The 15472-nt window shown below is 48.5% G+C and overlaps 1 protein-coding gene across 3 annotated transcripts in view; it reads right to left on the reverse strand.

Annotated features, from left to right (window-relative positions):
* Nucleotides 1-15472, reverse strand: part of Cacng2 (calcium voltage-gated channel auxiliary subunit gamma 2) — a 126307-nt gene that overhangs the window by 17849 nt on the left and 92986 nt on the right. For all 3 annotated transcript variants that reach the window (XM_076911581.1, XM_034517485.2, XM_034517486.2), the window contains exon 3: nucleotides 2550-2633. In XM_076911581.1, coding sequence (XP_076767696.1) covers nucleotides 2550-2633 — 84 coding nt within the window. The remainder of the gene's footprint in view (nucleotides 1-2549; nucleotides 2634-15472) is intronic.

The raw sequence follows: 15472 nt of genomic DNA on the forward strand, positions 1-15472 counted from the left end.
GCTTATGGGAAGGGCACCATTAGCAGGTGTGGCATTGTTGGATTAGGTGTGCCCTTGTTAGAGGAAGTGTGTCACTGTGGGGGTGGGCTTTGAGGTCTCAATGCTCGGAGTCTCCTCCTGGCTGTCTTCTGAATAGGATGTAGAACTCTCAACTCTTTCAACACTATGGTCTGCCTGCATGCTGCCACGCTTCCTGTCATGACGATAATGGATTGAACCTCTGAAGCTGTTAGCCAGCCCCAATTAAATGTTTGCCTTTGTAAGAGTTGCCGTGGTCTTGGTATCTCTTCACAGCGATGACACCCTAACTAAGACAGAAGCTGGTTGAGTCCAGCTTCTATTAAAGGCCAGCCTGGGCTACATGATCAAAGAAAAGAGGCTTTCCCTGTCTGTGGCTGGGATGGAGTCAGTGTGGCTTAAACAGCTGAAAACATTTCCTGTCTCATCCTTTGCAGAAAACATCTGCTCCTTTGTTATGCGTGCTCCAGAACCCCTGCATTGCTCATTGAACTTAATAAGGCCTTAGGTTCCATGGGACACAAATCCCACTCTCGATGCCAGGACAAGGTGAACCCATACCCCGGAAGATTCTCTCTTTAGCTCTGAGGAAACAGACTCAACACATCAGAGTGTGCTCCAGAGGAATCATGTATTTCATGAGAGATATTTATTGAGGGACTATTATATTCTGGGTCCTGTACTGAAGGATACGAACTGCCTCCAGGTGCTTCCTGTCTGACTGATGAAGTGTAATGCCTCACTGTGATTGGCCAGGTGAGACCTGGAGCCCAGGTGTCTGTATTCTAGGGTGGGGCTCAGTTTTGACCTCCGACTTCCAAATTCAGGTCTTGTTTCTATCACAACTGACCAGCTGTCTCTGAGATCTATCCCTACCTCCACCCCACCCTCCACACAATGCCTGCTCTTACTGGCATCAGAGACTGTCTCACAGGTCCATCCTGGCCTCCCGACTACTCAGTACAGGCTGAGTATACAACAGGTACCCAATCCATATTTATTGCATTGGTTGAGTATACAGCAGGTACCCAATCCATGTTTATTGCATTGGTTGAGTATACAACAGGTACCCAATTCATATTTACTGCATTGGCTGATTCCAGACACAGTAGCAGTTAATGACTGACATCCAGACAGCCCTGTGGGAATTCTATTTGAGATCAAAATCTTGAAGGAATTCAGAAAAGGTAATAATAACTCTCTTATCATATTCCTCCTCCCTCCCCAAGACTCCCTTCCAACTCCCTGGGCTTGGTGGCACAGTCCTTTAATCCTAGCATTTAGGAGGCAAAGGCAGGCAGATCTCTGAGTGCAAGGCCAGTCTGGTCTACAGAGCAAGTTCTAGGATAGCCAGAGTGACACAGAGAAATCCCGTTTTTAAAAACCAATAAATAACTGAACGTGGAGGTGCATGCCTTTAATCCTATCACTCTGGAGGCAGAAGCAGGTGGATCTCTGTGAGTTTGAGGCCAGCCCAGTCTACAGAGAGAGTTCCAGGACAGCCTTGGCTGTTGTACAGAGCAACCCTGTCTCAAAACAAAACAAAACAACAAAACAAAACAAAACCACCACCACCACCACCACCACCAAAACCCCAAACCAATAAGTAAATAAATAAACAAATAAATAATCTATAAATCATGTCCTGCTCCCTCTCTGTCCCTTCCTGGCTGTCTCGAGAGTTCCACTTTCCACAGACTTTTCAGGGAAACCAGATTCCAGGCTGACCTGCAAGCTGCCACCTCTGATATGAGTAGTTATTATTGAAAGAGACAGGAGCAATTCAGGTAAGAACTGGGATGCTGTTGGTGAAGGGAAGAGGAGAGACACCCAGGTACAGGGGCGGGGGCAGCAGTTCCTGGGACTCTGTAAGCAAACCCCTCCATGGAGCCCAGCCGCCTGAGAGCCTTCAGCGTGGCTGTCCCAGCCCTCAAGGACCCTCAGTTCCTCTCTGGCAAATCCCTTTTGATAACTAACAAGGTCTGTGTTGGTTTCTGGGGATGCTTGAGAAATTTCCTTGGGGCTTCAAAAATGCTTTCTCTTGATAATATGTCTCAGGCAGACTTAAAGATCACAGCAGTTACACCAGGATTTAACTTTGATTTGACTTGTGGGGGAAGGGAAAATTCTCTCCCTTCTTTCTGTCTCCTGAGTACAAGCTGGTTTCATTATTATTTGAGAGCAATATTTTCTGAGTTCCTATTCTAGGCCATGCCCTGTGTTGGAAGAGAATGTCCCTTATCTGCAGAACTGGGGGATGTTACTCAGCAGACAAAGACATCCCCTCCAACCCTCATCAAGATGAAGGTCTGTTCCTGGGAACCCCTGAGAAAAGGGGTGGCTTCAGGGAGGAGGTGAGGTTTTAGGAGAGACTTGGGGGATGAGTAGGAGTTGGCCAGTCAAGAGAGAGCAGCAGTTTCCTGCCCCTGCTGTAACCAGGGTACCAAATAGGCCTGACCTTTGATCCTCAGAAGGAACAAACTGAGGGACCCTTCAGCTGAAGGGAGATTAAAACACCGTGCGTGACTCACGGAGGAAATACTCTGCGGTGTCAGCTTCGTAGTCCGCATCTTCCGGAAAGTGGTCGATTTGCTTGCACAGACCTTTGAAGTTCCCTGCAAGATAATGCAGAAGGGGTGAGTGAGTGCTTGGGTAGCATGGCTCGGACCCCATCTGCCCTTTCTGGACACCATGATCTTCCTAGGCATCGTTGCCCTGGATTACAGCACAGCCTACAGTCCTGAGCCCAGAGCCGAGGCTCAGCATCAACCCCTGCCTTCCGTCCCCACTTTGAAGAGCTCAGGTTTGATCTGGGTTAGAGACTATGCTGAGGGGGGTGGGGTGGGGAATGGGCTCAACAGGCTAGCAGGATGGTAGAGTCTTGCAGCTTGGCAGAGAGTCACCCAGTTCTTTGCAAGCCCCAGATCCTTTCCCAAGAAGACAGACCCTTGATTGACACGACCAACAACCCCTTAGAAGAGGATGTACCATCTACACGTAGGGAATTCACCTCTCAGACACATTATCCCAGCAGCTCTGAGCTGGGGGCTGGCCATTTACCAAGGTCCTTTTTGGATCCTAGGCCTCTTGTGTAGCCCAGACTGGCCTCACGTTCATTGTGACCCTCCTGTCTTAACCTTCCAAGCACAGGGTCATAGGCCTGAGCCACCATGCTAGTTTTTAGTTTGTGAACTACAGGTCACCATGGCAATGGGGCACCCATGTGAGAAGTGCTATCAGCCCATTTTACAGATGGAGGAACTGAGTCTCGAGGACCTCGGGACTAGGAACAGGTTAGCAGGCTGGAAAGGAGTGCAACAAGGACTCAAATATTGGCCTTTGTCTCTAGGCTTTTGCTTGTTGAGAATTAGTCCTGGGCAAGTGCCAGGACAGGGTTGGGTAGTCTGTCAACAGCATTCACACAGAGAGAGAAGGAGCCATGGGGGTAAGGGACCTGCAGACAAACTGACAGCTGGGATTCAGTTTGCTGGCAGCAGAGTGTCAAGCTTTGGCTCTGGTCTTCTCTGTGCATTACCCAGTACTGTCCCCAGCAGCAGTGGAGGCAAGGCTGGTTCCAGTCCAGTTCCAGTTTCAGCAGGAAAGATGGCCCAGATTGCCTCACCCAGCTCGGCTTTCTTCACTTGACTCAGTTTCTCTGCTGGAGTGTGTGCGCGCGCGTGCACACACACACACACACACACACACACAGACACACAGACACACAGACACACAGGTTCTGAACATTTGGCAGAGTATTTAGTGTGGTGATTGTTGAGGGTGCAACGAGCTGACAGCCCCTATGTTTTTCTATGACAGTTGCTAGACTCACCAGATAAATACAGTCCCTAGTAACTCAGCAATTTAAAAAACTTAAATTTATTTTCTATGTTTTATTTGTTTACTTTTAAGATAAGGCTTCACTTTGTGTAGCCCAGGCTGGCTTAGAAGTCACCATTTAGTCCAGGCTGGCCTTTAACTCATGACAATTCTCCTGCCTCTGTCTCTCTGATGCTGAGTTAACAGATATGACCCATCATGCCCAACTTAGCAAACTGTCTACTTATAGAGTCTGAAGTTCACACACATATATGCACATACATGTATGCATACTCACACATGTACACACATGCACACCACATATACACATGTACACATGCATATGCACACATGTACACACATGCACACATACATGTGAACACATATATGTGTACATGTATGCACATTCATCCACACAGACATATGCACACACACGTGCACACATATGTACAGACATATATATACACACACATACATGTGCATACATACATACATATATGTGCACACATACATACATGCACACATACGCACACACATGAAGAACACACTGGATCTTCTGGCTACTTAACCTAGCTTTGTAAGGCCAAAACCAATCCATAATTGCTGATACAGAACTTCAGAAATGATTCCTGGAAGTATATTCTTTGGATCTGTAATTTCTCTGAGGATTTTGGTCTTCCTTTCTTCGTCCCCACTCTGTTCCTCCTCTCCACCCTCCTGCATTTGAGGATGCTACCAAGAGGCCTGTACCACCCTGATACCTTATTCCCAGGATCCAGGCTTGTGCCTCCTCTCGCTTCTCCACTAGGGAGACCCTTGCAACAGCTGCTTAACTTCTCCCTCCTATTCAGTTCCAAACCCCAGCCCTTCTGAAGCGCTTTTCAAAGCACTTTCATTTTTTTTTTCATTTGATCTGACAGATATTTCATCAGTACAACTCTGTGACAGGCGACTGTATGAGGAATATGCACAGGAGACACAGAGAGCTCCTGAGACCAAGGTCCTAAGAGCCTGGGGACAGTTGAGTCTGGAGCCCAAGGCTGGAGGTAGGACCTCCTGGTGTCCCACACAAGGGCCCAACACTTCCTGAGCCTTATCCACACATGCTTCCTGCTGGATGCTTCTTCCTGTGCTTCACCCCTGCTTGCCCTGGTGACTCTGCATAGGCCCAGGCCTGAGAGAAATGTCTGAGGATGAGAGGGGAGGCCATGAGGTGAGGTGTGAAGAGCCTGCCCTCCCTTTCAAGGCCTAATCCCAGCCATGTCCTGGTGGCTGTTACAGAGAGCTGTAACTCAGTCCTGTGCTCACACTCACTCCTTTCAGCCTGGGCTTCTGGAAGCAGCAGGAAGAACAGTGAAAGTCTCTCCTTGGTTCCCTTTTGCCCAGGAAAGCATGATTATCATCCTGACTGGTCCTCACCGCCCATGCTGGTACCTCAGTGCCTTTCACCCCATCTACAAACTCAGAGCACCATGCAAACGTGCCCAAGACACCCTAGTCACCCACTTTTACATTTTGAGCCTTCTCCTTCCCAAGATTTGAAAATGCAAGTGACATCATACCTCTCCAACTTGTGCCCCTTTCCAGACTCACAAGGAAAATCGTGCATCTTTAACAGCCCATGCTCTGCCCTCTATCTCTGGCCTCGCCTCCCACCTATCTTCCCCTTCTTGGTGTATCTCTGTCTTCTCACCTGTGCTGTTTCCTTCTGTACACTTGCTTGTCTTGTTGCCTGAGCTCTCACCGAACCCTCCCAACTTCCTCCTGCCGCGTGTTAGCAGTGGTTCTCAACCAGTGGGTCGCGACCCCATCAAATACCCTGCCTATCAGATACTTACATTATGATTCATAACAATAGCAAAACAATAAAGTAGCCAAGAAATAATTTAATGGTTAGGGGTCATCACAACATGAGAAACTGTATTAAAGGGTCGCAGCATCAGGAAGGCTGAGAATCACTGTGCTAGAGAGTCTACCCTTGACTGGTTACACTGCTCTGTGCGTGCAGAGCTGAGGTTCTGAGGGTCCCAGGCAGCTGAAGCCTTGGGTAGTTGGGAGTTGGATAAAGTACTTTTTGGGGTTAGGGGGCATGGTAGTCAGAGAATGGGTAGGATGCAACCGGCAGAGTGTGGAGTACTGGGGTGACTAGTCAGTCATGCCAAGGCCAAGGTGTGTGTGTGTGTGGGGGGGGGTGCCACTGAAAGTACATGGTAACAGGGAAGATTGTAAAATGAGTCCTTGAGACAAGACAAATGTTTCCTCTTTAGTTTCCCCACACGCCAAGTGTGTTAGGAAACTGCCTACCCAGTGAAAAGTCGATGCACAGATGATACATCAAATTATGCTAATGGGCCCCAAATCATCGGGTGGTTTTTAGAAATTATTGGTGTGATCTTTGGCTGATGAGGCTTCTGCGGACTCAATGATGGCCCTGTCTGGCCACGCTTTGACATAGGGAGCCTCAGCAGATGCTGCCCAGCCTCCTGGTTGGAAGAAGAGTGCTCGGCCACAGTCAGTGTGGTTTCCTCTCGTTATCCACGGCTCTGTGGAACTGGCCCCTGAGAGCCACACAGCCTCAGAATAGATGATGGCACCAGAGCCAAGGGGAGTAGGTGTGTGTGTGTGTGTGTGTGTGTGTGTGTGTGTGTGTGTAGGACAGCTTAGAAGAAACATCCTCACCAGTGACAGGGAACACAGCCAGGAGCTACGACACATCATGCCTGCTACCTCTTGGGGCCACAGGGACTGGAGGGGCTTCAGAGCCTGCAGAGCTGAGGACTTGGGAATAGAGTGCAGTCCTTAGCCTGCCTTTGGGAAGAGGGGTGGAAAGATGGTGTCACCCAGCCCTTCCTTCCTCTCTGCCTGTCCTATGCTGGAATTCCCTCTTCCATCCCACCTCCTTTCAATTATTGGGGGTGATTAGTGCAGAAGCCCAGCAGGATTTCAATTTTCAGCCACTAGGAAAGCAAACACCCTTACACACCAGGTTCAGGTCCTTGGAAGTGAGGTGGCCAGGGCCCATCCCTGGAGGGAGCGTCCAGTGGACTTAGAATCTCCTAGAACAATTTTAAGATTCCTCCAGGAATAGGAGGAAGCAGGCTAGAGCTACATTCTTAAGAGGGCGAGGGAGAGAAGGGAGCTAGAGAGAGGAGGGAAGATGAGTCTCAGAGGCTGGGGAGTTTAGGGAGGTGGCTGAGGCTCGGCCTGCAGATAGGGAACTTCAGTGAGGAGCAGAGGAACGGTAGCCTTAGGGACACAGAGAAAGGATGAGAGTCTGAGACACATGTTCCAGAGGGCACCAGGGCAAGGACTGTGGCAGCTGTGAAGTTGGGCTGGGTCAGCCTAGGGAATGGAGGGATGTAGAAGACAGGCAAGTTAGGAGTGAGCAGGCACATAGAGACAATGGTGTGCCTGGCAAGTCTGAGCCGGATGATGAATGAGGCTGTGAGGGGCCAGGAACAGAGGCTGGGGTGTCCGAGAGTCCTAGCTTCTGATCCACTGCTGGCACAGAGACTCACTAGGGGTGGGTAGTAGAAACGCTCCATCTCCTTGGATGTCTCTCACATAGGAAATTCAAATGGACACACATCACGATGGGGAGCGGGGAGTGGTGTGACCTGGTTTTCCTGAGGCTAGTCTGTGGCTCACTACATCTCCTCATGTTTGATAGTCATCAGGCTCCTGGTTAGAATGGCCCCAGATGGATCAGGTACTCAAAGAACCTGTGGTTTTACCCCACCTTTGACTTTCCTCTAAGTTGGCTTCATCTTGGGGCAGCCATGGTGGAGACTTAGGGCTGGCCCTTCTGGGACATCTGGGGTAGACTTCATCTAATCTCCGTGGACTCCCAGGGCACAGACAAGCCCCAAAGGAGAAAATACAGAGTGTAGAGGGTAATGCCTCATGTGTTTTGTTACAGGGTTATGCAAGGCCTGTTGGGAGCATAACCCTCCCACTAACATTTATGCAGCACCAACTGTATACTATACTCTTTGTAACTTGCTGAGGAAAAAAAAAAAGAAATGTAGTTTTGTTCTCAGGGACTTGAAGGCTATGCTGTGAGACAGAGCTTGTGATAGAAGAGCAACCCCAGCTGGGATGTTGTGGGGGGAGGGGTGGGGAAGCAGTACTGGAGAAGAGCCTGGAGGCAGGAGTATGTCACAATCCACTTTCTCAGGCTCAAGGGGCCACTTGGTAGTTTGTATCTCTGCCTGGGTCTCAAAAGTTTAGTGCCTATTCTCATGAAAGAGTTTAAACCAAGAACCTCCAAATGCCATAGTCTTGTCCCCCCTCAGAGCTACCCCCACCCCAGAGCTTGCAGTTAAGCCTTTTGCAAACACAGGACAAACGAGGGGGGAGGGGTGAAAAGCTGTACAGCGATGGGGGACTGTTACAGGATTTGCAGAGCGTAATGACAGGAGGTGGCTGGACAAGGGACAGAGGCCAGTTCCCACCCAGCCCAGTCTGACCCAGGGAGGGGATATCTCACCTCTGCCCTGCCCAGACTCATGGGACTCCCACTCTGAAGGATTACTTAGCCCAGGGACTCAGCAGCCAGGAATCTCCATAAGGGGGAACCTCCCTGACCCTAAAGCTGTGCTTTCGTGCCAAGTGGAGGCTGGATCCTGGGACTGCCAGAAACTTCCTTGGGTCCCCTGGAATTCAGGCTTGCTGGTATTAAGTGGTTTAAATGGCGGTTTTAGCAGCTCTAAAAAAGCACCATCGGCTGCCTTCTTTTTTGGAGGTACAATGAGCTTCTGGTAAACCTGGTCATTAGGGGCTGCGGGTGCTGGTTTATTTTCACACATGCATGAGTTGTCTAAAAAAGCAGAGCAGGGAGGGGTGGGGAGCACAGGAGGAGCCAGGGGAGGCTGTCCAAGTAATTTTTTAAGTGAAGTAAATGAAGGGTTTGGTAGGAGCTGCTCGCTCTGTTTTCAACCTCTTCTGCTCCTGGCTTTTTGTTTTTTGTGTTTGTTTTTCCTGACAGGGCCCTCCCTGGAAGTGGGACTTTGAGAGACCTCAGGAGATGGCTGCCCTGTATGACTGGTACTTCTTTAGCTCTCAGTATTAGCCTGAGTACCAATTGGTGTGGGATGGTTTTTATTTCATGTGGTAGTATGTGAGTTTGCTCATTTGGTTATTCATTCATTCATTCACTCATTCACTCATTCATTCATTCAGTGGATAGTTCTCAATTCTACCAGCTGCCAAGTGCTGGGCAATCTCCGGGTAGGATCACTGCGGTCTGCTCTGCTTTCCCATTTCCTTGTTTGCTCTTTTCTGTATGTTCTGTATTCCCTGCTCTCTGTAGCTCTCAGTGCTGGCTGACCGCATCAGGGGATGCCAACTCACACACTGTCCTATTGCATCTGGTCCGATTTTTATCACCATAAAGATCTTCTTCAGTTCCTTGCATGGGATGTGTGTGAGGTGGTCGAAGCCCTGGACTTAGAATGATCTGACTTCTGAAGCCTGGCTCTGTCAGTGGTCAGCTGCATGAATCTGAGCAGGTTGTGTGACCACTCTCTGCCTTAGTTTCCTTTGTGTAAGGAAGAGGCATTAGTTCTTGTGGAGATCTTGGGGTCATCTCAGAGGACTCATTGAGATAATAAAAGTGAGGGTCCCTAGTTCCCAAGCACCCAATAAATGCTGCAGTCTTTCCTCCTCCTTTTCTTCCTCTTCTCTCTCTTGCCTCCTCTTCATTCTTTTCTCCTTATCTTTCTTGAGAGATAGTCAATATGTAGCCCAGGCTAGCCCTGAACTCACAAAACTCCTTTCTCAGCCTTCTGAGAGCTGACATGATAGGAGTGTGTCTCCATGCCTGGGTCTATGTCTTCTTTGAATGACACTTTTAATTGTCCTTAGATGAAAAGACCACTTTCTTCTCTGTGCTCCTGTGCAGTTCTCAGTGAGCTTAGGAATTTCCCAGAGTCATTTAAAGTGGACAGGGAGGGGCCATAGCACTGTGTTTCTTGTAAACCGGTGACATCCACACTGCAGGCATCTCAGTGAACAGACTTGGGCCTGGGGGATGAGGGATATTTTGCACATGCTTTGATCCTGTTCTGCCTTGGTATCATCTGAAAACAGTGTCAAGTCTGTGATTCCAAGGGCAGACCGAGACCTAGATGCCTCTGAAGATACCACATTTTCCTTGAATCTAAGACCCCCATGTGTACAGTTCACTACTGTTGGGTCCATTGAATACAGCACGTGACTTTTGACTTTTCTCCTGAAAATGTTGTCCCTGGGGCTGGACTGCTCACTGTTGAAGAGTTGAGGCTGCTCTTGAAAAGAACCTGGGTTCAGTTCCCAGCACCCACACGGGGACTTACAACCATCTGTAACTCTAGTACCAGGCTAGTCTGACAAGCTCTTCTGACCTCTGAGGGCAACAGGCATTCACAGGGTGCACACACAGACATGCAGACAAAACATTTATACATAGTGAATAAAAAGAAATGAGTCTAATTTTTTTCAGTCTAATTGGGAAAAGTTTATCAAACACATTAAGAAGTCCATGAGTATGCGTGCCCGCCTAAGCGGGAAAACGGCACAGGACACATTTTTATTCTTCTAAATATATGAGCATCATGGCAGACACTAGATCCCCGGGGTGTGAGAAGCTCCGCACTTTCATTATCAAAAGTATATTTGGCATAACTGAAATGTGTGTGCATGTCACACCCAGCAATTCCTTTAGAAGGCAGGTTTGAGGAAACCCCTGTGTGAAGAGACAGGAAGACTCTGGTAGAGTGTCTCTAACAGCCCTGCTTGTCGCTGAAGCAAACCAGGAATGGATTTTTTTTTTTTTTTGTTTTTTTGAGACAGGGTTTCTCTGTGTAGCCCTGGCTGTCCTGGTACTCACTCTGTAGACCAGGCTGGCCTCGAACTCAGAAATCCTCCTGCCTCTGCCTCCCAAGTGCTGGGATTAAAGGCATGCGCCACCACCGCCTGGCAGGATTTTTTTTTTTTTTTTTTTTTTTTTTTTTTTTTTTTTTATCACATTGTAGCTCAGGAACAGGATGCTAGGCAGCAAGGAGAATGGATGGGTTCTGGGTGTCATACATGTGAAGTGACGAGTTCCACAAACAGAACTGACACCGTAAACCAGGCCGCATGTACACCCTACACGCCTGTGTCTGTAACTGCGCCATTCACAATAACCAAGCAGTGGATTCAGCCCAGATGTCCACCCACGGATGATGGACAAGCATGGTCTGAGCCTTATTTGGGCGTACAAAAGAATGAAACGCTGTGGCTTCCAGGAAGATGGATGGCCCTAGAGATCATCAGGTTGACTGAAATAAGACAGATGCATAGCGACTGATATCAAGTATTTTATCTCATGTGTGAAATCTAACTTTAAAAAAAGGTATGAAAGAAGTGGCTCTGGATGGGAAAAGGGAGAAGACAAGAGTCTGGGAAGTGGATTTGAGCACAGTCCACGGTGCATGTGCAAACACCATAACAAAACACTTTGTTTTGGTACCATTGGTACATACCAGTAACAAACAAACAAACAGACCAACAGACTAAAACTAAGCTGTCAGAGGCTCAGTTGGTAAAATCCCTGTCATGTAGGTATTGAGGGCCTGAGCTTAGATTTCCAGGATCCATGTAAAATACAGGTGTAGGGGACAGACACAGTCGCTTCCCTGGAGTTTGCTAGTTGCTAGTTGAACCAGTTGGTGACCTCTGAGCTCAGTGGGAGGACCATCTCAAAAGCTAAGATGGGAGAATCATGTATGGTGTGGCACACCTTTAATCCCAGCATTGGGAGGCAGAGGCAGATGGATCTCTGTGAGTTAGAGGCCAGCCTGGTCTACAGAGCCAGTTTCAGGACAGCCACAAGTGAAACCTGTCTTTTTTTTTTTTTTTTTTTTTTTTAAACTAAAGTGGGGAACAGTCAAGGAAGATTCCCAGCATTGACCTCCGATTTCCACACACGTGTACATATAGGCACATGTGTGACAGTACATGTTCAGACTACTACTACTAATACACACACACACACACACACACACACACACACACACACATACTTAAAACATTTAAAATTGAATAGAGCATAAAATCAAACTGCAGGAAGATCTATAATGGTTGTATTTTTCTCAAAAACAAAAACAAGTATGGCTAATTTATAGACTGTCTAGAAATATAGGCTGCCCCTGGGTTTCCACAGGTGGCTGGTTCCAAGACCGCTCATGAGTACCAACCCAGAGAGTGCCAAGTCCCTTTTAATCTGGAGAGAGAGGCAGGGGGATGGTAGCCACTGGACTCAAGATGTGCTTGTGTGGGTTGGGGGAGGGTTCTTAGCAACTTAGGGGTGTCAGGGCTGCTCCATCTTTAGACCAGTGTCGTGTCAGTCTCATTGTCTCAGTCTCTATTCTTGCTGTGGCAGACATGGATGGTTGTTTGACAACACCCTGTTGTCTACATCTTTTCAAGACTTGACTTGACACATGGCTTCCCCAACTTTTGTTCCCCAGCTTCCGTTGTGGTTAGGAGTGGCCAAGTGACTTGATTCTGTCCAATGAGATATAACTGGGGATAACTTCAGGAAATGTCCTTCAGAGTAAGAATGGACCTTTGTCAGCCCTTTTTTCTGGGTCTGTGAACTATAGTGTCTGGCTGCCATCTCGGACCCCACCCCCACCCCAGCCCCCCAGGCAGTCTTGATTGGATTGTGGTGCCACGGTAGGCTGAGATAGCTTATCTGGGCCTCACTATCATGAGGTGTCTACCTAACCCTGGAAAGCTTGCCTTCAGAAATGTTCAGCGGGAGAGAAATAAGCTCTCTTTTAGTTAAAAGAAACACTTTATAACCAAACTCGGTCTTAGAGATTAGGCAAGAGGCTTTTCTTAGAGACAGTAGTCAGAGCATGTGCTGCAGGGTAGGCAGGGATGGGGCTTGTGTGCGTACACAAGGAGAGAGGTCGCCCTGTGGCTTTGCTCTCTGTGACGTGTGGGTTGATCAGAGCCTGATCTCAGCAAGACTGAGGATTTGGAGGGTTCAGGATTCTGATCTTTGAGATCTCAAATACAGCCTGAGGGTGGAGTTGACTCTGAACTGGCCCCCAAGGAACAGGAATGAGTTCACATCGTGGGTAGCTAAATCCCAGACAACCTCAGACCCCACTTTGAGGGGGTGAAGGGGATTCACACAGGGTAGGAGGCACGAGAACATGCCCACAAGGCCACTCACAAAATCTGGCATTGTTATAGGCATGTAGGAACAATAGGCCACACAGGGTTCCATTCAATTCAGCGCCTACCACTGGAGGGCAGCGATCACTGGTGCTTACTGTTCAGGCTGCTGCCTCAGTCTGTGCCCCAGCTATGATGTTGGCACCCTCCTGGGCCTCAGTCTCCTAAACACTGAGATTGGCAGACTTACCTGATGGGATTGTAAGAACCGCATGGAACCTTACATTGCAAGGGCTCAACACAGAGCCTGCCACCTAGCAGACGCTCCACAGTGGTAGGATGGACACCTGGGGTTCTCCTCAACCAGCTCATGGTAGGCAGGGGGAGGCTAGTGATCACACTGCTAGGTGCCCAGGGAGTTCTCCAGGCAGCCACAGGACCTGTGCATACTGACATCCTATGAACACACTTGTTCAGTTGATTCTGTCAGTTCCAGAGTCCTGAGAGTAGGCCGTTCACAGACACATGCTCTTATGCATCAATAGCCTGAGAGCCACCATGGGAGGCTGTTGGTTCGGCAGTTGTGGCCTTGTAAGAGAGCTAGAGTCTGCCATTCCCCTTCCTCCTTTTCCCCTCCATTTTAACAACTTTCCCCCCCTTTAAGCATGAAGCTATATCTCAGAGCATTTCAGTGACAAGTGATTTGGTCTACTAAGGAATCCAGGCCAGACAGCTAAACACTTCAGACCACAGAGTTAACAATAGGTTACATTACATCTTGAGATAAATGTTCTACCAACTTGTTGAAACACCCTGTCCTTTTAGAACTTAAAATACTCTTGGACAGGCTATCCATTTTTTGATTCAATATTTCAGCTAGTCCCCCAGAAGGAATTTTTTTTTTTTCTTTTGAGACGGAGTGTCACTACATTGCTCAGGGTAGCTTTAAACTCACCAGCTACCTGCTTCAGGCTCCTAAGGGCTGCAATTCCAGGTGGGTGCCACCATGCCTGACTCTCTCTCTCTCTCCCCCCTCTCTCTTTCTCTCTTTCTCTCTCTCTCTCCACCTCTTTCTCTCTCTCTTTCTGTCTCTGTCTCTCTCCCTGCATGTGTGTGTGTGTGTGTATACAGCAGAGGTAGGATTATTTAGGACTTAATGCATTATCGAGTATAAACTTTGGCCTGATCAAGGAACCTTTGAGCTAACGTGATCTGAGCTGTGACTCAGGATTCTACCCTGGTGCTTGAATGAGGAACAAGACTTGGAACCACAACCTAGAGTTCTCCATGGATAGAGAAGATGCTAGAGGCCTTCCCCTGTTTAATCCACCCCAAACTTCAGACCACAGAGGCTCTTCAGTTCACTTTCATTGCTCTGTGTATTCACCAGAGAGCTAGGCCCTGGTCAGGCACCACCCACACCACTGGTCTTTATTGGGGCGGGGGGGGGGACACAGCTTATGCAGTGAGGACCCAAAGCCTGGGATGTCCATCTGACCACACTCTCTCTTCTTTAGAAGTTTCCTCAGAGATAAAAATTCCATTCTGGGAAGAAGCTCCTTAAGGCACAGGCTGTTTGTTCTAAAGGGAGACAAACGTTCCCCCCTTGCAGGAAAGCTCCTTAAACATAAGTAAACAACCCATAGGCTTCAGGAAGTCCTTAAAAATGGCCAGATTCACTGGACCACCTTCCCCAAGCATACAGAAGCAGCAAGGATTGCTGAGACACACTCCCAGACAAGCTGAGCTCCGTGGAAGTAGCAGAGACCAGCCCCGATGCCTAAAAGAGGCCCAGACACTCTCCAACCTGATGAACTGACTGCAGGCTGTACAGTGTGTTCTGGTTTCCACTTTCCCCAAACTGTCACCCGTACTGGGGTGGGTTTTGGTGATGCAGCCATCTTTGAGTCATTTCTGCTCCTACAAGTAGCCCCTCACTCGTATGCTGGTAACCACAATAAAACTCACTGGCTCACCATGCTGGACTCCAGTGGAATTCATACTTTAGTCTGTTGTTGGCATCCTATTTGGGAGAAGCAGACATCTGTTCTTCCCAGGAATAGTGTCACATAACACTCTCAAGCCAAGGACACCCACCCACTCACAAACCTCTAGGGTTTGCATGGTCTCCTGCACAGGGCTACAATCAGCAAGGCTGAGGGATTCCATTCCCCCTGACCCCTGACCCCATCTCTATTTCCTTCTTTTCCAGATGAGGGAAGCTCTTGCCTCTTCTCTACCTAAAACATTGGTTTCCTTCCTGAGGACAGAGCTGGGAGTCTTGGATTGCATGCACAGGCAGAGCTGGGACTAGGTGGTGTGCTTAGGGCACAGACTTTAAGAAGTGAAGTGAAGATATGTTTTGCCCTCTGTCAGCTCCCTTAGCCTGGCTATGTGGCAAGGAGAGGTCAGGTCAGTATGTGGGTAAGTGTTAGAGTATTGAGCTACCCATCACTAGGGGCCTTCTAGCAGAAGGTGGCTGCCTACC

Source organism: Arvicanthis niloticus, chromosome 13 (assembly GCF_011762505.2).
Source record: "Arvicanthis niloticus isolate mArvNil1 chromosome 13, mArvNil1.pat.X, whole genome shotgun sequence".
NCBI lineage: Eukaryota > Metazoa > Chordata > Mammalia > Rodentia > Muridae > Arvicanthis > Arvicanthis niloticus.